Here is a 23,715-nt window from a genome sequence, read left to right as displayed (position 1 = left end):
TACAAACCCAAAATTATACAGAACTTTATAGAAAATGCCAACAAGTAACATGAGCTAGATACTCATATTACTGATTTAGTTGTGGGAAAACTAACCAAATATTACATTTTTTTTTACTTTCATTTTCTTATGTGGGTGAGATTTTAACTGGCGAGATCTATGATACTAATAAGAGTAAGTGCCAATTCAGTCTGATTAAAATTTAATCTAACAGGTTAATTTTGTTACCAATTAAAAGTGAGTTTTACGTCATCTGTCTGGCTTTCTTTATCGGTTAATGCTGAGTTTCTTTGTAGTTTAATTTTGTTGGCAAAATTTTCTGTTCAGTTATTTATAATTATTATTATTTTCACAGCTTCAATAGCATCAACTAACCCATTTTACTCAATGAGTTCTCAATGGGTAGACTTTGAACATGATATCAACGACGTTCCATCATCAATATTTTGGGCATTTGATACAATGCCTACCAGCACCATAATACAACCAAGTCAGCTCGACATTCCCATCAAAACCGAGCCAGACAAGGGTAACCCTTTTACTGATAAAGTATCAGCTAATATCAACAGCTTGAACTTGCTTAAAAAAATGCCTGAGCCTCCATTATCTATTAACACTCTTGGGCAGAGCTACAGCTCGTCCATTCGACTTCCATGTGCTTTGGTGGACAGTCCACTAGGGGCTTTGCAACTTGAATCCGGAGGTAATCAATAATAACTGTGTGTTTATTAGCTGACAACTAGGCCTCGACAATGACATTATGTGGTGAACCGAGCCCATTAACTGCATGCATTAAACCTAATGCTCTGTTTGTGTGTGTTTTACTAACATATGCGTGTCTGATCCTTTTTAGAAGTGAGCCGACAAGTAACCAGCGAGCATGGACCGACAGAAGCTGACTTTTACCCACCCAAACCAAGTCCTAGACCTACCAAACATGATATCCCAGATGAATCACCCGATCTACAGACATCAAATGAAGACTTACAAGATTACTCTGTTCGAAAGAAATTTTGGGAACAAATGTCATCAAGTTCTCAAGAAACCCAACGTTCCCAAGATCTTGTTACACCGCCCGTTCCTAGGCCAAGATCCAGTATTGTATCTTCTGTACCTTTGCTCAAATCCGAAGCAGAATCGGATACAGAAACTACTGCTACAACCTTAAGTGACTCCACAGTTAGGATAAAGAATCTACAACAAGATGCAGTTAGCAAGCAATCGTTTACAGGCTCTTCAGACGCTTCCGACAAGGAGGAAGGGTCAGAAACAGAAGCCACTGACAAGATAAAAGCGCTCTCAAGTGTTCTGACTACAGCCGAGACTGTAGCCTCTGACACGACTGAGGAGCAAAAGGACACAGTCAGTCAACCAACTGTTATTGAGAGTAGTGACTCAGAAGCTGAATATATTGCAAAGATTGGTGAAGAAACTCTAGCATATGAGAACACAGCTTTTGTTCCTGATGAAGAATCTGATTCAACTAATGAAAAATCTATTTTAAAACAGGAAGTAACTGAAACGGTTGTAGAAGATACAACAACCATTATCCCTATTGCAGCTACAAGGAAAGCTTATTACGAAAGATCTGTTTCATTACCAACTGAGGATATCAGTGACATTTCAGAAAGTAGTGTCAGAGCTAGAAAGCGTTTCTTTGAAGCTCAAATAAAGAAAGAAATGGTTGTTGACCAATTGATGACACAACTAGAAGAAGAAGCGTCTCCAGAACACAAATCTTTTCACCATAAAACTTCTGATATTCCCACATCTGACACTCAAGCCATGGTAAGCCGACAAATTCACAGTCACATTTTCAGCCACGAATTAGAAGAACAAATAGAATCTTTGGTTCCAGAAAATAAACATATTGGGCAACAAAAGGTGGAAACAGAAACTATAGAACCTGTTACAGTTAAGGAAATTGCAAGCACGTTTGATAAAGTAGATGCTCAAAAGTTTGTGAAAAGAACAGATTCAGTCTCTTACGAGGCAGAAATTGTTCAAGTCAAAGACATTGATAATTTAAGTTCCAAAAAGATAATTGATGATCTAGAAAATGTTTCAAGGTTAGCAAAAAAGTCATCTATTACAGATATAAAAGAATCTTTTAATAGTATTAAAGAAATAAAAATTCTTAATTTGGAGGACCTTGATGTTTCAGATCACCATCAAATTAGTGACGAGGTTGCAGAAGTAATTAAATTCAGATCTGATAGTATATCAAAACCATCTGATTCACTTGAGGTTCATATTGACAAAAGCGAAATTGAGGAAAGTGAGAAAGAAATGGAAATTGATGAAGAACTAAAGCAGCTAGAAGCAGGCTTATTAGATAATAGGAATATAATTTACAATGAAATCTATGAAGAAAAAGTACCAGAAATAACGGTAACTTATTCAGGTAAGCAAAGACCGGACAGTTACAGTCAGGGAGAGAGTGAGGACACTCAGTCTGAATCAGATATAACTCCTGAAGACTTAAGAGACAAAGAAGCACTTACCAAACTTCAAGATTGGGAACAAGACATAATTGTACATTCCATGGACGATATGCCAGGTAAAAAATTTGAAACAGATACATCTCCAGTATCCAAATCTCCTCGTGTTTATACACCTGAAGAACACATACCTGATACTGTGTGGGAAGTCACAATTCTGCAAGAACCTGAAACAAGTGAACAAGAAACTGTTGAAGATATACCAATTGAAAAGCAACCAATTGTGGAAAAAGATGAGGAAGAATCCCAACGGTCCTTGACAGAGAGTTGTGAAATCAAATCAGATATAACACAGTCACAAGATTTAGGAGTAGACCAACATGATACTGAATTATCTTTAACAGAGAGTGCCCTAGAGATTAAAGGTCTTCGTGTTGGTGAACAACCAAAAGAATGTAAACTTACAGAAGAAGAAGCCAGAGAAATCGCTAAGGAAATTGTTAGTAATATTGAAATGGAAATAGCAAAACGGCCTGATTTAGTATCTGAAATATACGATGAAAGTTCTATCCCGGTTACAGCAGTCCATTTGGCAGACAATCAAATTTCTGATTATATAAAAAAAATAACAGGTAAAGGAGATCTAGAAGTTAAATTGATTGAGTCAGTACTTGCCAAAAAGCAAAGGGAACAAATAGTAAAACTCTCACGAACAGACACAACAACATCGAGTATGGAAATAACTGATGAAGACCTTCGTAGTAGTGGTGTAGAAACAGATAATTCACCCTTAGAAAGCCAAGGATCTAGGATGTGCCCTGTAGAAGACAAGAGTGAAGATGATACGACAGAAGATTTCTTAAAACATGAAAAAGATTTAGAGGATGATTTAGAGAAGATCAAAGATAAGGAAGTGGTAGAGAAAACACTTGCAGAGGTTAAGGAATCACTTGAGGCGGCTCAAGATGAGTTACTAGAAGAACATAAAAAGAAGAAGGAAGTTCAAAAACAATCACCATCAGAATTTGAATTTAAAGTTTTGGCCCTTGAGAAGTATGCTGATGAATATATCCAAGAATGCCATATCGAGGAAATAGGAACATCCGTTAGTATTAAAACCACTGTTGATGATAAGCCATTGACTGCTTCATTAGATGCTACAATCAAAGATAAGGAAGAACACAGAGATGAACTGCATACATTCACCTCAGATGAAATAGGTTATGTTAAAGATGACAATAAGGAGATTGTTGTAGACAACAAACAAATCGGTTATGAAAAAGTTCAATCATCGCAAAAGGATATTGAAGTAAATGAAAACATAACAATAACAACTGATAAAAGTGAAATAAATCGTTCTCAAAGAGGGTCTGCTTCATTTTCAGATGAAGAGGAAAAAAGTTCTCATTCAAAACTATCACAAGACATTATTATAACATCAGATAGCATTATGTCAAAAACTCTCTTGGAGGATGAGGAAAAAGATGTAACTAAAACTGAAGAATCCTACATCTTTGGTGAAAAAACTAAAGAAGTAAAAGATGGACAGCAAGTATTTAAGGAAATACACAAAAAAGAGGATAAAGCTTTTGAAAAATTAGACGAAAGTTCAGTATTGCAAGAAGGTACAGCCCACATTACTGATGATGGAAACATAATAACAGAGACTTACATAACAAAGAGTCAAGTGTTAACTACCTCATCTACTAAATCAAGTGAGGAATCCCATTCAGAATCAAAAATTCAAACCAGCACTCATTTCGATATAGGATCTGATGAAATAAACCAGTTTCTTTCACAAGAAATTGCAACTGAATTGGAAAATGGTGAATCAGTAGTTTTTAACATTGTCAAAAAAGAAGAGATTAAACGAACATTCAGTGAAGAATCTCAAAAGTCTTCACAAGATGAAAGCATTAAGTCTCCAGCAGGAATGGATGATGGCATATCATCTTCATCATCATCAGGTAGAAAGGGAGATTCAGATACTATGCATACCTTAGAAAGGCCAGATGTAGTAATGCGCAAACATAAGAGTGGATCATCAAGTAGTCAGAAAAAAAGTGAACGCCGTTCTGGGGCAGACTATGAACCCTATTCCAGTTCAGGCGAGAGCTACTACCACTCTTTCGAACAAACTTCTGAAAGTGTTAGGACTCCTAGCAGGCCTTGTTCTTCAGATGTAGACGCATTGCTTGCTGGTGTTGGAACTACTGGTTCATCAGAATATGAATCTGCTATATCACACGAAGTATCTGGTCGATCCTACACTTCTCATGAATATCACACTGCAGTAAGTTCATTAAGCTCTCGAGAGTCAATGAAATCTTTAGATTCCGAAAGTTCTGGTAATCTTGCTAGTGTTGAAATTTCAAGTGAAGCTTCAGAAACATTAGTTCCATCTGCTATGGAATTAGAGAGTGATATGGATGGTGTAGGAATTTCAATGACAGAAGATGAAAATATAATGAAGCGCAAATTAATTCTTGAACCTTATGAACGAGAAATACCTCATCATGTAATTAAAGGAGAGTCTCCTCCTAGAATACCTTCATTGTCTGAAGTAAGAGAGTATGACCGGTCAATAAGCTTAGACATCTCCAGCGAAGGTGGCATATCTGAAGAGGATGCTGAAGCACAGCCGAATGTATTTAAAGAGGGTGAAACTATAGATAGTTCCTTTCGGATGAAACGATCACACGAAATGACCTTTCAGCCTGAACCAAGACCAATAACAAGTGAAAGTCTTGAGTCTGAAGTATTAACCCAGGAGGAGAAATATGGATCCAGTCTTGATGACAGTGCCAGTGCGCTTAGTACATCGAGCAAATCTGATACTTTAACTAAGATGACAGTTATTGAGAGATCACATACAGAGTCAGAAAAAATGGATGGTTCTGCCACTTCAGATCAATTAAGTTTGACAGTTTCTGGAACTTCAGAGCAGCTGAGTTTGTCTTCCGAGTCTCGTGAAGAATATAGTGTTCATCATGCTTTCAAACATGAGACGGTTGCAACACAATCAATAAGTCATGACAAACAGGTTGATTCTGTCCTTTTAATGACGTCTAGTGTAAATAATGATGGAATGCAGAGTGTTTGTACTCAAGTAACATCACAGTCTGAAGCGTCTCCCATCAATTATGACGATGTTATTGAAGCAGGGTACACTTGCAGTAATGGCCCAACACAAGTTGATTATAATGCTGAATATGATGATATCCGAGAAACTAGAAAACGACCAGGTCATCGTCGAAATGAAAGTACATCATTTAAACCATCAGCAATACCTGTATTGAAGAAAGAATTTGATTCTAAAACTTCAATGAAAAAAACAGTGGTTGAAATCAGCGAAGATGTTGCTGAAAGTGACAAATATTCTGAACATAGGACATTAACTTCCAAAGAAGATCTAAATGATGAGAAAAAAGACATAGATGAAGCAGAAAGAATTGAAGAAGAGTCATACCAAACAGAAGCTGATCAAGGATTTCATCGAGACATCAGGGAGGGTAGGCAAGCAATGGAAGAAATGTCCAGTCTAGAAGAGGAGCATGAAGAACTTCGAGCTTTAGAAGAAAGCCGACCTCAATCTCAGATTAGTAAATCTGATTCAGAAAGTGGCCAGCGCCCAATGTCATCTGGGTTTTCAGATGACAGGCCTGATTCAGAATTAGCTGAGCTATTAAAACAATGTTCTTCAGACATATATTCAGAAGACCCTATTGAAAGGCCAAAAACCCCTGAACCTTCAGAAGACTGTGAAATTAAAGATGATACTCCTGAATTTTCTTCTGAAGCACAAGCTAGTGTAACAGAACTAGAAATGGAATATTCCGGAGCATTCAGTCGTGCTGTAGAATATGAATCACATGTTAGTCCAATCCGAGAAAAAGTCGGACTACTTTGGGAACATGTCACGTCAGATCATGAAGAAGAACTAGCTGAAGCAGAGGCTGCATTTCAAATGGTTCCTCATATAATACCTCACATAATTTCAGGTGTTATTCATCCTGACACTATACTTGAAGATCCGGTAGCAGAAAAACATGAACTAGAAACTCGAGAAATTGCTCTAAAAGAAGAAATTAGAAAAAGAGCTGCACAAATGGAGGCTACATCTCCTGGATCTATTCCCGATATCACAATAACTCAGCACATGACACCATTAATTGACCGTGGATTCCATTATCCAGACTTGGAGTTGGAAGAAGCTTCTGGTAAACACTCTACTCCTCAAACACCAGCATCAGTTTCTAGTAGAGCTTCTTCAGAAACTGAAACTGATCAAGGCAGAGAGTACGTTTTAGAAGAAGAACCCATTGATGACTACATATCTGAAGAACCTGACATTGGTGAAGTATCTGTAACTACTGAAGAGAAAACTGTTTTTGAATCTAAAGATGATTTTCAGGAAAGAGATTCTACAGATTCACCAACAAGTGATTCGTTTGAAATGCTTGAGAAACCTGATATAGCTGATGAGTTTGTTATTATTGAAGAAGTTGGTAAAGAAGCACATGAGCAGGACAGGGAGGGCAAGAGTATGGTTATCGGTAAAAAACGTGTTGTTAAGAAAGTTGACGATACGGATGAAGAAATTGTTGTGTCTCCTCCAGCGCCAGTCACCAGAATGACGGATCTTAAATATTATCCTTCAGGAGAAGCTGCTTTTCCTTTTGAATCTGATAGTCCACCAACAAATTTAGAAGGGGTCCAATCTGGAGAAGTTACATCCCAAGAGGGATCACCCCCTTCAGATATAGAACATGAGTATGAGAGTGAAGTTGAGGCTGGTAAAAAGTGGATTGAAATGCAATTTCAAGGTGACCAGGCTACTGCAGTTTATGGTTATGAACTAGATTATGAACGTGGGCCTCTTGAAGATATCAAAGAAGAAGATGCCACTGACTTGGAGAATAATAGTAGTAGAATTGGAAGTCTTGGGAGTCAAGTCAGTCACTCTGTGGGAAGTTTTGGAAGTATGAAAGAATCGTTCAGCAGCACACCAGATTATGATGTATTAGCTGGTAGAAAATTTTTTACAAGATCAGGGGATCATGATGATGTATCTATGAGCTCCTTGCAAGAATTTGAACGGCTTGAAAATCTTATAGCAATGGAAATAAATAGAAACAGGTCATCAGGATCCCAGGATTCTCTAAATAGCTCAGGAAATAGCAAGCGTCATACAGGAAGTGGGAAGAGTGGCGGAGATGATATTTCACTTGCATCATTGAAAGAATTTGAAGGTCTTGAACATGCATGTATGGAGGCTGCTAAAATTGAATTGAAAGCAAAGGAGGAAGAAGCAATGCTATCTGAAATAGAAGAGGGTCATGAAAGTCAGGCTTCAGAATCTGAGAGCTGTGAAACTATTTCTGCTGGTGGAATTATTGGAGGTGAGTCAGATGAAGAAGACTATGAAAAGAGAATGTTTGAAATTGATGAAATAATTAGACAAGCCCAAACAAATGTAGAACGTTTTATTGACATCAAAGATAAAGACACGTATAATGAAAGCAGTGTCATTGACAAGACTGAATCAATGGGTCGAGGTGACTCTATTGAAGAAGTAGCCAAAATCCCTGACTTAGATTTAGATCAACCATTATATTCCTTGGCAGCAACATCTGTTACTTCTTATGCTGGTAAAAGTGCAATCCAACACTGGAAAGATGTAGATGATGATGTAAGAACAAGTACCGATTCTTTAGAAATAAAGTATAGTACTAGCTCCAAAATTGCCTGTCATGAAAATGTTACTGCAAGCACAGATTCACTAGAAATTAAACATGCTAGTGAAAAAGATTTAATGTCTGCAAGTACAGACTCTCTTGAATTCCAAGCTCAACAGAAGAAAGCCAAATCTAAGGATATAATGACAGATTCAATTGAAATTATTGGAGATAAAACATCAATGCTAACATCAACAGACTCTCTTGAAACTGATCCCCCTAAGTTATTTTCAGATTCTATTGATGAGGAAGATGAAGACAAAGCAACTGTCCCACAAGATCAAAGCAGTTCAAGTGGAAGAGGAGACCTGAGTTCTTCTGGCCGAGAAGATAGTTGTGAATATAATAGAATGCCACCACCTCGAGCAGAACTTCAGTTAGGTAGTACAGACTCATTAGAACCAACTAGTTCAACAGCAACCCATGCAACTTACCATTATGAAACAGACTCCATAATGTCATCTAGTTTTACTAGTGGAGGGTCCAACACAATGATGTCAAGCACTGAAACATTGGACATTGGTGCACGAGCTGCTGTTTGGTTTGATGACGGAAAACCATATGTCACAGAAGTTATTGAACCTGATACTGAGGGGGATGGATTCACACATACCATTCATCGAACAGTAGAAATGCCTCCTGAAATTCACAACATAACTTTCAGAGGTCCTGATGCTGATAAAGCACTTAAAGAATACATTGAAAGATTTGCTCCTGGTGAAGACATGATTGAAACGCAAGAAGTAGATAAAGCTGGAAATGTACACACTACTAGAGTTATTCAACGAAGAGTAATAATGCGACCAGATGAGATTGGAGGACCAACAACCAGACTTTCTGAAACTGAATTGGATGAATATTTAAAACGGTTTTCTGAAGAACAAGAACAAATGGGTGATTCACAGCCAGAATCACACTGTTCTTCCTCTCCTTCTCATTCCTCTGAAATCCACCAAACCACTGTCACTCGTCAAGTTATATCCTCCACTCCTAAGCAACAGCTTACCCAAGTAAAAGGTAGTTTCCTTTCTACTAATTGCCTGTCTTTACATGACCAATGAATAGTCACTAAAATAATGCTATAATATTAAAAATTATTATTTCTAAATAATTAAGGTTTACAATATTGTATTATTAATAGTTAACTATATCATATGTGTTTGATATGCAAGGATATTATATCAAAGTTCATGGTTGACCAGAATATTATTTAGCATGGTGGAAAAGAAAACTCAGAGATACAAGCTTAGAACTGTTTATTGCAGTTATTCAGGATTGATTCAGATGATTGTTATTATTATTGTTGTTAATATATAATGTATGCCTTAACTAAAGATTGAGATTCATGGAACATTAAGCTGACAATTTTATTGGTCATGTACTCATTGTACAGAGTACAAATAAATTAACTAATTTTCGTTATTTTTTATATAAAATAACTCAAAAGCTTCAAAGGATATCCATTTGCTTACTAAAAGATGTATATCACTTTTTAAAATTTTGTTCCTTTTCCCAAAATGAGAAACAAGGAGCAACTCAAAATGTTCAAATGAGTAATTTTATTGTAGAAAGTACCCATTTTAAGATGGGAAAATTTAATGTACTAATATGGTTATCATTCTTGAAGTATTTATATTCAAATTTCAATAGCTATGGTGAAATTCTGCAGTTAGTATTCAAAAGTAAAAAAATGTCTTAACTTTAAACAAATTCTGTATAATAATAAATGATGTTTGTAAAAAATGTTAGATTTTAATATATTCTGTTCTTCCATTTTATAGGAGTAAAAGATTAATTTTGAAAATTTTGAATACACCCTGGTTTGTTCTCAATGTTGGAAAAATGGATGCATTAAAAAAATAATTTAAAATGAACTTCAATTTCTCAAATTAATATCTTCAAATATTCATGAGGCTGCTTTTATTAAAACGTTAAGTATGGTTACTTTTTTACAATAGTGTATAAAATTGCATGATGTAGCCATAAAATTAATATAACATTCAAAATTTTTAATATGATTTTGGATTATTTAAGAAAAAATATTGTTAAATATTCGTAAGACAATCAAGCATCAAGAAATTTTGCACTTACTTCCATTTCCATTTCTTTAAGTAAGTTAACTGTAGATTGTAAATATGATTTTCATAAAAATATAAACTTTTATTTTGGAAATACTTCTAAGGCTGCAAACTTCATATCAAGATAATAAATAATCGTGCAGTTTGGTCAATGATATAACAGTACACTTCCAACCAAATTATATTTCAATATAGTTTTGTTACGTAAATTTATTATGTTTCATTAAGATCAAAATTTTGATGGTTAAATAAAACTTTTCAGGTTATAAAAGTATTGTGAAAAGTCTTTAACACGGTGAAGTTATACATTAACGAAATAACTAACAATATCAATATATATATATATATATATATATATATATATATATATATATATATATATATATATATATATTTATATATAAACTTTCAAATCTGTGAATGAGTGATAGTGAGGTATTTTTACAGAGAACTTCCCCTCGCCACTCAGATTGAAAACAAGTATATACAAAAATTAATAATCAGAGATTGATTTAGTGTCTTTTTTATCTCACTTCAATACTGTAATGAATAGCATATTTTTTCCATTTTATTTCAGTGTTTTTGATTTTTTTTTTTTAAACATATTAGATGTTGAGAACTTTAAAGAAGTAAACAAAGTAGTATGAAATGTACATCCTGTTTTCAAAAATACAAGATGTTTTTGAACATTTATGCTGTTACCAAAAAATTTACATAGAATACAAGCTGCCACTAGATGTGCATAAAGAAATGAATTATAACTCTTTCTGTAAGAGTGGCATCACCATACTCACAGTGCCAACTTAGCATTGGATCATATGGATTTCGTTTATAGGAAATTTATATTTTCAACATTTATATCAATCCTGTCTCCTTTACAAATTGGTAACCATACTAAATGGTAGCATTTGATACAATGATCATACAATCTATATTAATAATAATTACTGTATTTTGGAAGCTTAAAATTCTCTGTAAAGGATAGAAAAATTAACATCTGTAGAACTGAATTTGTCACATCCCCTTTCATTTGTGCGTCCTGATCTTTATTTGTTTGGTAGTTTTTTATTGATATAATCTGTTTATCCTTTTTTATGTAAGTTTAGGCCAGACATTTTAAATGTACAACTTTATATAAATAGACATATTTCCCAATCAAAACAGTATTATTTCGTCAAACTATAATTACAAAAATTAATTATTCAAGTTTCTATTATATTGCACTGTACATATAATTTGAATCTCCAGTATTGAACACTAAAGAAGTGGAAATAAAAAAAACTGGTTTCCTTAATGATGTCAAATTCTACAATAATTTTAGTTATTTTTATTTCATACTTTTGTCTTGTTGCATGTAAAAATCTTTACAAATTAGATTTATTTTCTATTATGGCTTGATTGAGTGCTTTCTTTACTGAAGAATTGTAATTTTTGTTAGTCTTCATATTGAAATCCGATGTGATGATTTTGTTTTGTAATTTAACTTGAAAGAATTGTTGTTGATATAGGAGAGTCAGCGGGGGAAGAAACCAGCAAGAGTCCAGCACCAACATCTGTTCGAGGTCATTATACCTTTTATGTTGGCTAATGTGCATGTTTGCTTGGCAGGCATCTACTCGCTTATAGCCACTAAGAAATAATTGTTGGTGGCAATGTCCTGGTTATAATGAAGATCTTGGTTGTTGAAATATTACAAAAATAAATCACTGTTTGTTGCTGACAAGTATGATAATTAGTACCAAGTTCAGTCTGGGAGTTTAATCATGAAATTATTCAAAATATCTACGCTTTAGTGGTAGAATTTTTTATAGGAATTCTGCATTCTGCTACAATTTCTTGTCAATATTAATACCGACAGCTTTATTTTCCAAAAATTTAATACTATTGTTTTTACGTGATAAAGTTTATAACAGTACTCACTCTCAAATTGCAGGCATTATAAATCTAGTCTTGACAATAAATTCCTAAAAGCATTCTTCTTCCATATCCCCCATTGGTATACTCCAGTGCTTACCTAGGCTTTGTGGTTATTATATGGCTTAGTGTCTCAGAATCCACATCTTGTATGAACTAACTAAATTGTTACTGCTTCAGTTTTATTAATCTTGTTTGTAAGAAATGTCAACTCTTGTTCTGTTTATCGCACAGTTACAAAATTTCATTGATAAAATTACATTTTTTTAAATTTACTAAGTTTTGTGGAAGACAGATCCACTCTTCTTATGCAGTTACAGCAGTATTCACGTTAGAAGAAATGATCTCTCTTAATATCACTACCATCAATATTAAAAACATTACATATAATATTTCTATTTTAGCATATTTTCCTCAAGGTATTCAGGTTAGTTCAACTTTTGATTCTGGTAATAACTTTTGGAAGAAGCATTTGCCACAAACTTTTTATAACCACTTAAGATTGTAGTGTGTGTATGGGTGTAATTTTTTGGAATTATTTTAGAAAATTAATTATTTTTTTCAATACATTACAAATTTCTTTGATTATTTATAATGTTCCTCTACGTAATTTTTTCCCCCTTGTGCACCATAAAATCGAAATGTTCTATCATTTCCCAGAATTTCATTAAAATTATTTATCTTATTATATGTACCTAAAACTTTGTAGAAATTGTCAAGTTTTTGAAAATTGATACACATTGGTATTTTAACAGCATTGTCAATTTTTAAAATTGGAATTGAGTCCATTGATATTTCATATTTAGTGGAATACTGTGTACTGCTGTTAAAATTGAGAACTTTCAAATGTGTCTGTTGATCTAATTTTTAATACTACTATACATGTGCTTAATTGTACTTGATATAGTATTAATTTCATTGTATATTCCAGATTTTCTTTTATTGCAGTATTAAAATTTACATGAACGTGCTGAGTTGAACTTTTTTCTAAGATTAGTTGTCTTGTAGGAATTATTGTTGAGAATTTTGCCAAAAGATATGTCTACTTACAATTCTATTTCTGGTTTTAGGTTGTAAGTTCAAATAAGTATAAGGAACAAAATAACAATAATCTGGCAACTGTATTTTACATATTAGTTATGAAAACCAATTGAACAGAAACTTTGTAAACAACTGTACACTGGCAATGATATTTTAATCTGTAAATATTTCATACAAACTAACCCATTTTATTTTGTTGAATTTAATGTATTTTCAACATAAATCTGTTTAGCGTAAGTTGCTAAATGATACAAATACAGCTATAAAATTATAACTACTGTGTTACTCCAGCAACTGTGACTCTTATCATTGTTACTTGAGCATGTCTGTGTTTCTAGCTGTGTGTCTTATTGCATGTCAGTCGTCTTGAGCAAGTACTCACTTCATGCACCATAAACTGGCGTAAACACTAACTGTGTCTGTTGAAGTTAAAATATGTTGATATATTTAAATAATTTCAAAAGTTACAAAATATTTTATTAGTTTGTATCATAATATTGATTGGACAGCTTTAAAAATTGTTGCATAAGGCGCTTTGCTTCTCAAAACACAATTAGCAAGGAAATTATCTGGATTAATTTGTTTTTGTAGTTAACTATTAGCAAAACGAGTATAAACAATAGGTCTACATATATAAATCTGAGTATGTAATCATGACATAAGTTTAAATATTTTATAAAGAGAAGTACACTTAACTTTAATATTCATATTAATTCTACTAATATTTTTAAAAGTGCAGAATTTGTATGGAGAGTTCATAATATTGTTGTTTACGTTAAGTTTTAAACACAAAACTAATGAAGATAATTTGATGACATTTTAAAAATATATCAACGCAATATTATTCATAATTCATAAACTCGATTTGATTTTGAAAATTTAAATAAACGTAATGCTGAAACGTAAAATTTAAAACAGGTGGAATAGGTAAAGCAGATTATTGACTGCTTATTTTTTGTATAATCCAACTTTTTTAAACTTCTATAATCCAAAAATGTATTCCTTCTCTCATGCACATTTCAAAATGTCTATCTCAATACTCTTAATGTTCCCTTTTACCTTTTTACTCTCAACTTTCCTCACATTTGTCTGTTTTATCTCAACTGTAACTTTTTAGGATCTTAATTGTGATATTGAATTTTATGATAAGATAGAAAGTAATGTGTTAATCAAAATATAAGGTAAATTAAAGAAATGCTTATTCTTAAACAGTATAACATTCAATCTTTTTGTGTTACACAACTGCAATATTCTAGATGTTCACACCAGCGATGATATATCATATATTTATATACAATACAATACTTATCTTTTATAATATTCAAGCAATGAGTTTTATACAGTAAATTGCTAATTAAATAGAAAATTGTATTGTTCCTTGTATTTTTAAAACCTTTGAGAGTATTAAATGATTTATCAATATTTGAAAATTCACTTAATAAACATCAGTTAAGAAATATGAAGTTTTAACTAGTGGTGTAATTTATTATGTAGTTTTCATGTAATGTGTGATTATAATAAAGAATTTGTTTTTAGTGATGAATATTAATAGAAACGTTAACTGTTCGAGCAATAAAATAAATCAAACTGATCCATTATTGTTCAATTGAATTAAATTGTGTTATTGGAAATGTTTATCACTAAATTTTATCGGCCATAACATTACAGAAACGCTTGAGCTAGTTATAGTTGTGTAGCTGTAGTAACGCTTGGCTATGTGTGCTTGCAATGCTTGCTCAGGAGTCAGGCCTCCGCTCAAGTATGACATAAGCATGGACGAGGAACCAGAGTTTGACCCGAGGGAACACGACTGGCGGTTCAACCTCCCGTCACACCCCGGTACACTAGCTCTAGCTCTAGTTTAGTCCAACCGATATGTCCAAACAGAGGGCATTTTCAACCTAGTAGTTCTATTTTCTGCTTGTTTTTCATGATCAAAACTGATCAGCTTTTGGAGAAATGTGATAGTTTTAACATATAACTTTCTTTTCAGATACAATTATGTCACCTTTATTCAATGATCAGACCTCAAAATCTCTTTTGATTACATATAAAAATTATGCAGCAAACCTTATTGACACTTACCATTATCAAAAGATTTAATTTTCATATATTGTTACAGTCTATGTAATGGGAGAAATGTTTACCGCTCCAATGATTCTTGTTACTCATTTTAGTGACATTATTTTCTAGTAACTTATCACTTATTCACTGTAAGAAGGAAGAACAAATAGTTATTTTGAAACCTTCAAATAGTTGTAAGAGTTATACTCTTGTTCAGACATGAAGAAGTGTTACAATCTCTGATTAACTTAGTTAAATCAAAAAGAGCATCACATTAATATAAACAGAGTACACAGGGATCCTATGGTGATTGATGAATCATATGTGATTTACTTATATAAGGAATAATAATCAAGGATTTGAGTATAATGTGATTCACTTTCTTCTAAATAGGTTAATATTCAGTGTTGGGGCACCTGGTATTGATTTGTTTGTTATTTTTAAATATGTATTAATTTATACACAATTGCTTCTATATACAAGCTTTTAGTTTTAACATATATTTTCATATGATTTTCAGCAGATTTTTTTATTTTATGCTTACCGTACACTTCATGTGACACAGTCAGAATATAATCAGTCAAGTATGGTGTTGGACATTGACGAATGCTCTGCAACTAATGTATATGTAAATAATAAGTATATGTATTTCATTTGTATATATATATATATATATATATATAATATGTTGCTTCTTTACAGTAGCTCTCTAACACTGTGTACTGTTTACTTCTTCACTACTAAAATAATTTACTGATATGAAAATTGTGTGTTTTTGTTGTTATTCTTACTTTTGTCGCTTTCTAATTCACAATGCTGCTGGAAAATGAACATGAAGTACATAAAGCTACTTAGTTTTTAATGTAAAACTGTTTATATTTTCAGAAAGTGAAGAAGCGCTGTTGGACATGGCCACAGGACTCCATGATGCTAAAGGGTAAGTAAATAATTCTAAAATACAACTTTCAATTATTGTAGCTAGAAAATATTTCTATACATTATGACGGAAATAAATCACATGCTCTTTTTAATATATGTATAAAATGTTGATTAAAATTGAATCACAAAAGTTGGGAGTCATTTGTGTGTGTGTGTGTGTGTGTGTGTGTGAAATTTGTGTTGTATATTAATTTTAACTACCAGGATTTGGTAATTTTACTGTCAAGAAGCAGTTACCAGTGGCCTTGCATGCAATTTCATAGGTTTTGCACCCATATGAACACTTCTGGTTCGAGTGAAATATATTTCCAATGCCAACATCGACTTTGCCTTCTCCCACGATCAAGAAAATATGTTAAAAAGTGTTTATTTATAGTCACTGTTATTTACTTCGATGTTAGTATTTTTGTTCCATAGCTGATTTTGCCTCTTTCATGATGAAGAAAATATATATACGTACACAGCTCTGAGAACTCTACTTTTGTCAAAAGACAACTAATTTAGATTTCATAACAGTCCTTAAATGTAAAGTAAAATTTATACTACATTGTCTATTATATCTGCACTGTTAGCAGTTACCTGCTCATTCGTACACAATTTAATAGGCGTTGCACATATATGACCACTGCTGGTTCGAGTGAATAATATTTCCGACACTAATGTTCAGTTTGCCTTGTTGCCACAATCAAGAAAATTCGTCAAAAGTTAATATTTATGGCCATTGTAATTTACTTTGTTCTTAGTATGTTTTGTTCTATACTCGATTTTGCCTTTTTTCCCGATCAAGAAAAAAATTATATATTTATGTATTTCTTATATATATATATATATATATATATATAAAAGAAAAAATTATTACATCTTTTCTTATTATATATATATATATATATATATATATATATATATATATCAGATCAGAGAAGCCTACTTCTGTCAAAAGTGAACTAAGATGGGTTTTATATCAGTCTAAAAGATATAATACTAAATATTTGATAAAAATATACAATTAAAAGTACACTAACAGCACCGTACGTTTGCTTCTTTATAAACTGAAAATGTTAATATTTTAGAACATTTAGAGGTAGAATTGGCACATTAGTTCAAAAGCACAGTCCGGCGAACTTTTATCTAGCATAGTTCTTGCCGACTGCTTCAAAGGGAGTCTTTGGTGTCAAATTCTGACCATCTTATTTTTTAAGGCAATTTAGTAGTACCGTACATAGCTAACTGATGAAATGTAAAAAGGGGAAACAAATATTTTTTTACTCCTTAAAAAATGTACTCACTATAAATGTAAACAAATTGATAATAATAAACAATGTTTACATAGAACAGTTGATTACATTAAACATGCTCTTTTAATTCATATTTCACAACTTTAGAGACCAAGAAGGGATTTTTCACTACTTTAAAGACCAGTAGGGCACAGCTCGGAGAGATTTTTGAAGTAAGAATAGGTCTATATTCATCCCAGGGATCATAAGAAAGTCCATGTAAAATTTCAGTACAATCGGTCGAACAGTTTATGCGTGATAGCAAAACAAATAAACAAAGCATCTTTCCCATTTATAATATTATTAGGGTTAAGATATATAAGATTTAAACAAACAGTATTAACCATAGTTGTTTTTCCTATTGAGGCTTATAAATATTACCAGTTTTAAACGTTCTAAACGAAACAAGTCAACAATGATCATAAAAAAATGTATTTATTTTTTCAGTCCCGGTTAATAAGCTTGGGTTTAACATTAGACGTAATCTAAAATCCAGTTTTTATGCTGCATCTACAAAACTGGAGTGGCATACTCAGGTTGGCTGAAAGTGTGGTCTAAGATAAGCTCACGTTTTTTCTGTTATCTTAAGACAAGAAGCTTACAAAATTGCACCTAGTCCTATAAAGATTTTTGTGCTACTTCCTGAGTGGCAGGATATTCTGGATGGGTAAGGTTGGGGGTAGGGGCCACATCCTGTCGAGATTCATGAGGAAAAATGTAGGGCACCGATCTCAAGTCATATCCTCTTGGAAAAAAGGAAAGCCAGCTCTGAACCAGCCTCTCCTGTCTAGGCTGGCAAAAACATTTGACTCTTAGGGAAGGAACCCTACCAACTTCAACAGTCATCTCCTGCAGGAGACCAGATTTATTAAATTACCCTTGTGCCCAAGAATCTCGACATTTGCGGATAGTGATGTGCAGCTCCTGGACATCCATAGGTTGCCCAGATTTAAGTGACACATCGGTGTTTGCTGTACCCACTGGGGATTCGACTGGAAGGTATAAACCAGCCAGAAGTGAATCTTCTGAGGAAAGATCTCCTTAAATGAAGGAATAAACCCACTGTCTAAAAATTTGGTTTCTGAGTTTTCATAGACCGAATATGTCTACGAAAACTCAGGTTTAATATACCTTGTGGGTTGACGAGCACAGGTTTAGGCCAGATCTGAGATAGCTCAAGTCTAAAATAAGTTACATTAATTTCATAAAATTAATGAAACTGGTATCATTAAATCAAATATGTGATGTAAATTAAATATGATTGTATTAGGGTTTGCTTGATCATTAGATGCAAATCTTTCTCCTTTCGCTCATAAAATGTAAACATTAAGTAAATCAAATTTAAAATAAAATAAAATAGCTCTAAATTACTAACTACTTACATTACTATGAGGCTGGAAAAACAGTAATTTCTTGGCAAGGCTAGTATAGCATTAAGAAGGAATAGGTAGAGAATACATACAACTCACTTAAGATTAATATACAATTAGATTATATACAGATGGGACCAATGAGGAACCTGGAGCAAGAATGTATGGGCCATGAACCAAATACTCAGAATACTTGAGAGAATTACTGACTATTTTTCAGGCAGATGTGCTATCCATAAAAAATGTCCACTTTTCAATATCAAAAGAAAATACAGGAAACAAAACTGTGTATTGTCCAACGGTCAAGTAACAGTTAGAGTCCTGAATTCTCCTAAGTTCTGATATGTGCAACTGTACTTTAAATGATGGATGAAATAATAAACCTTTCCTCTTCTGGGTGCAGAAACATGCATGATTTGAAGGGAACGAAGTAACATATTGTCATTTTCCAATAGAATGAGATGTACTAGGAAGGTAAAGAGTCATAAACCTAGGATTTACTACAGTTTGAATAGGAGAGCTATCTAGTTATTCAAGTTATTGGCCTTGAGTGGCAGTTTGTTGTGTTCCTATCACAATCATCGGCTGTTTAATACATGGAGTACCTCATACCAGGAGGAAATGGACACCTTTGTATTAATGGATAATTACATTTTTGTTGCTTATTAATATATCAAAAACTAACACTGGAGTACAAATAATCAATTGGGAAATCTTGAAACCATTTTTTATGTAGTTAACAGCTGGAAAACTTACCTCGGTGCTTACTATTGATTCTTTTACAGAAAACCAACACTTATGGCTTTTTTTGTATTTTTTATGTGTTCAAAATAATAACTTAGTCTTTACTTTTTCATTCCTTTAATTAATAAATGTTCAGACCTAAAATTATTAATTCTCCATTAGATTAGAATAGACTAAAAGGGTGTGTAAAGAACTCTAGTTCAGAACGCGTCAACTTAAGGTTATTGCATACCCCAAGTTCTGCTAGTAGGGCCTGTGTACCCCTCTCCTTTAACGAGATCCCAAAATTTCTGCCCAATGCTGATGACTTCGTCACTTGGCTGTAAAGTTACAGATAGGATTGTTTTCTAACCTAAGTCTCTCACAATAATTCCTAGTCAATCCTATATTAGTGCAATCTAAAATAGCGTAGATTTCAGCCTGAAAGATTGTGCAGTGCTCTTAAGCTGCAAGCTGTTCTGGGAAATGAACTATACATCCCAGAACATTTATCCTCCATCAAGTTCTGGTATATGTGTACCAGACTAGCTCACCTTTGTCTAGCTTTATTCCCTCCTTTAGTTTGTCCTAATTGAGTTAACTCTCCAGTGGCCCACAGCTTTCATTAGATATGCGGTCCTATATGCTTCCATGCTTCCACCATGGCATGTAACTCTAATGGTAGAAGCACTAAAAGAACTTCAAATGCAACTTTTATTTATTTATTTATTATAACTGTAGGGCTGCTTTTGAATGCTTTTGAATCCAAGACTGTAAGGTGGGTAACACCTAGCTTCAATCAGAAAATAGACTCAAGGTTCTTATTCCTGGTGAAAAGAAAATAGTGCTGTATTTGTGTGATTGACTCCAAGTTTCTCCATGTACAGACAGCATGTATGTACACAATGAAGACCAGCATTCTTATTTACTCAATAATGTTGCAATATTTTCCTTGTACCACCAGAACTATGTTGTCAGTATAGCTCTGGGCTTAGATATCTGCTCACGTCAGGTCTTCTAAGAGACCTTGAACCACAAGATTCCAAAGTAAAGGTGATAAAACATCCCCTTGTGGACAGCACTTAACCAGCAATGATCATAGTTTTGTCATTTAATGTACCTACTACATAACATCAATCCATTTGCAAACACTTGGATTAGCATGAAGCCTCTATACCCCCACGAATCTTGGCTCCATACAAGGTATTTTTAATTCTCCTTCAATATTGCATCGTATTGCAAAGGTGCATAGTACGATTTCTTTAGCAGCCAGGCTGTCTTCAATCATACTCAGCAACTGATGCAAGGCAGAATCACCAGACTGACCAGGCTGATATGTATGTTAGAAGAGAAGTACCTAAAAGGACACCTTTTCTTATATATCTCTCTACCAGTCTCTCTAAAGTCTTCAGAAACAATTAAACTGATGGGACGAATAGATTTTGGATTGGAGTAGTCAGCATGATCCATCTTTGGAATAGAGACCACTTTACAGAGACACCAGCTCTGCGGAATATATACATAGGCCAAGCTAGCTATGAAAAGTTTACATAATAAGACAAGAAGAGATTCTGGGCTCTTTTAGAAGAGAGCCGGGAAAATTACATCCCCTCCTGGTGATCCAAATGGGCTAAACTTACTACAGTTACAATACATCTGGCCAGTGTCCAGCTTTGTTTTTGGTTCTCCGTCTTGAGCCTGCCCAACAAGACTGATCTCATGGTGTGAAGACAGTTCGGAAAATGAGTCTCAAGATCCCATACGAACAGTCTGGTTAGAAGCCAGTACTCATTGTAGTTGAGCAACTGTGTTGGGGTAAATCCTGTGTAAATCATTTCTATGAGTTCTTAATTTAATTCTCTATTCTTTACAACATTTTAACATTTATAATTTAAGGGAGAGATATAGTATGAAACTCACTATTAGCACTACATATACATTATTTATGTTCCAGAAGCAGCTCGGACTCAGGGCCTTCAAGTGCCAAGTAGACGTGCTCCGACATGCCTCTCAGCTGACACTCCTTACTCCTGTCAATGTTACCAACTGCACTTGGCATGTTCATTCACCCTATTTACTTTGTTGTAATATTTTACTTGATTGTATGTACAGTTAAACTTTATTTTAGCTTGATAGAGCAAAGCATTGTTTATTGATTTGATATTTGTGCTATTGTAAGTGCAAATATGAAGCTGATTTTTGTGACGAGTTTTGTCAAACGAAACTCACTAGTCATATAATGTAAGCTTATTTCATAATATACGTTTATATTTAAGATAACCCCATTCGGGAGAATTGAGTAGTTTTTTTTTTTTATTCAAACAACAGCTGTAACTTCAAAATGTTAACCAGGCATAAACACTACTAGCAGACATTACCACCCGTCTTACAAGAAACAGATTTTACATGTACAAAGTGGTTCTGTCTCATATGGTAGTTCATATGGGGCAGAACTAAAATGAACTTAAAGATTATGACTGAGTGACTTTGTTCAGTTCATTTGTCATATTTTACATTAATTGTAGCTTCTTCAAGTAAGTAGTAAAAAAATAAATATTGAATATTTTCTAAATGTTTTAATATTCTAAAGAGAATAAACAGAGCTGAACAAGTCACATTGTAGTGAATTCTACAAATATACATCTCTACAAATAGCAAACCAAATACCATCAAAGTTTAACTGTAGTCAATGTAAGACATATTTATACTACAACTATGCTAATTCAAAGCTTTGCCCAGAACAGCTACAATACTATTCCAATGAACTGACACAACAAATATTGGGGGAAACATGTAAATAAATAACAAATCCCACAATAATTGACAGAGAGGCACCAAACACATGATATAGCATGCAATGCATCATAACGCAGTAGACAGACTGTTATTTTCAAATAAATAATATAACTTTTATAGTAATAGAAAAATATTTAAACTGTAAAAAAATATTATATATAGTATTTTTGTTATTTTGTGCTAGTTATTATTTTTTATAATTGTTCATAGTTTAGGTTACAATTTGTTACTATTAATTTTTTAATCTTTGATTGTTAGTCTAACATAGCTGTCACTTGTAAGATAATAACGAATTTATTGTTAAATACACTTATGCCATTAATGTCACGATAATGAATTATCTCATCTTTATAAACTGTTAATCACGCATCTAATCGTTATGTGAACATGTTTTTACAATGGCCGTGCATTGAATGTGGGTGGCTTAATAATGTATAGTTTTAAGAGTTTTAAAAATGTATGAAATTGTATAAATGACCACTGAGGGGGGTATGGATTGCGCTAACCTAACTTGTAGCTTTCCAAGCGGGCTCCAGCCATTTTATAATCTGCCACTCAATTAATGTCTTGTCCAGTTTATTTTATTGCTCATTGTTTCAATATTACTGTAATGAAATAAAAGGTAGCATTATTTTTCGAAATGTTTAATAAGACTATTTTGCTTTGATTTGATCTTGTACTGTAATCATTGTTTGTAATTCTGAAAAGAGCATTAAATAAAAACAGATCATTATTAAATTGTTGTCATTCTATATTTTATCCTTTCCTCATAGATGTATTGTTCTGCTTGTATAGGTTACTTAAACTTGTTACTTACAACTTCAACATGGGTTACTCGAAAATAAATGTAAATAAATATGTAATATAAATATATTACATAAAAAAATTTTAAAGCAACATAGATAAACATTTTTAACACAAAAAGCAAATGATAGGTTAAAATTTGGTACCAAAATCCTTAGGATTTTTAAGGGATTATAATTATATGACACAATGATTATTTTTATTTACAAATTTTTAGATTAAAATGTGAAGGAATAATTTTAAATTTTGTAATAATTTATTTTCCAAAATGTATATAAATACCAAATATAGACAGTTTTAAAATTATCACAACTTTGTGAAACTAGCTTCAGTCTTTAACTTTAAAAGTGAAAAATAGACCTTACATCCATATAGGAATTGTGGAACAGAGATTCTGTTCGTTATAGCTAGTTTTGTTTGGTATGAGATGTGATCAAAAATATGGTGAATAATATTTTATTTGAAAAAGTAATAAATTGAATTTAATTTAATCTCCTTTACAGTAAGTACTCTCCTTGGCTGGCAATGCACTT

General features: G+C 33.1%; 1 protein-coding gene across 1 annotated transcript in view; it reads left to right on the top strand.

Moving 5' to 3' along the window:
• Positions 1 to 23,116, top strand: part of LOC124360992 — an 83,059-nt gene extending 59,943 nt beyond the window's left edge. The window contains exons 7-11 of the mRNA XM_046815030.1: positions 854 to 9,196; positions 11,766 to 11,819; positions 14,953 to 15,051; positions 16,162 to 16,213; positions 21,537 to 23,116. Coding sequence (XP_046670986.1) covers positions 854 to 9,196; positions 11,766 to 11,819; positions 14,953 to 15,051; positions 16,162 to 16,213; positions 21,537 to 21,573 — 8,585 coding nt within the window. The 3' untranslated portion in view covers positions 21,574 to 23,116. The remainder of the gene's footprint in view (positions 1 to 853; positions 9,197 to 11,765; positions 11,820 to 14,952; positions 15,052 to 16,161; positions 16,214 to 21,536) is intronic.
• The last annotated feature ends 599 nt before the right edge of the window (positions 23,117 to 23,715 follow it).

This window comes from Homalodisca vitripennis, chromosome 4, assembly GCF_021130785.1.
Source record: "Homalodisca vitripennis isolate AUS2020 chromosome 4, UT_GWSS_2.1, whole genome shotgun sequence".
Classification (NCBI taxonomy): Eukaryota; Metazoa; Arthropoda; class Insecta; order Hemiptera; family Cicadellidae; genus Homalodisca; species Homalodisca vitripennis.
The sequence above is the reverse complement of the archived record's forward strand: the minus strand, read 5'-3'. Positions and strand labels throughout refer to the sequence as shown.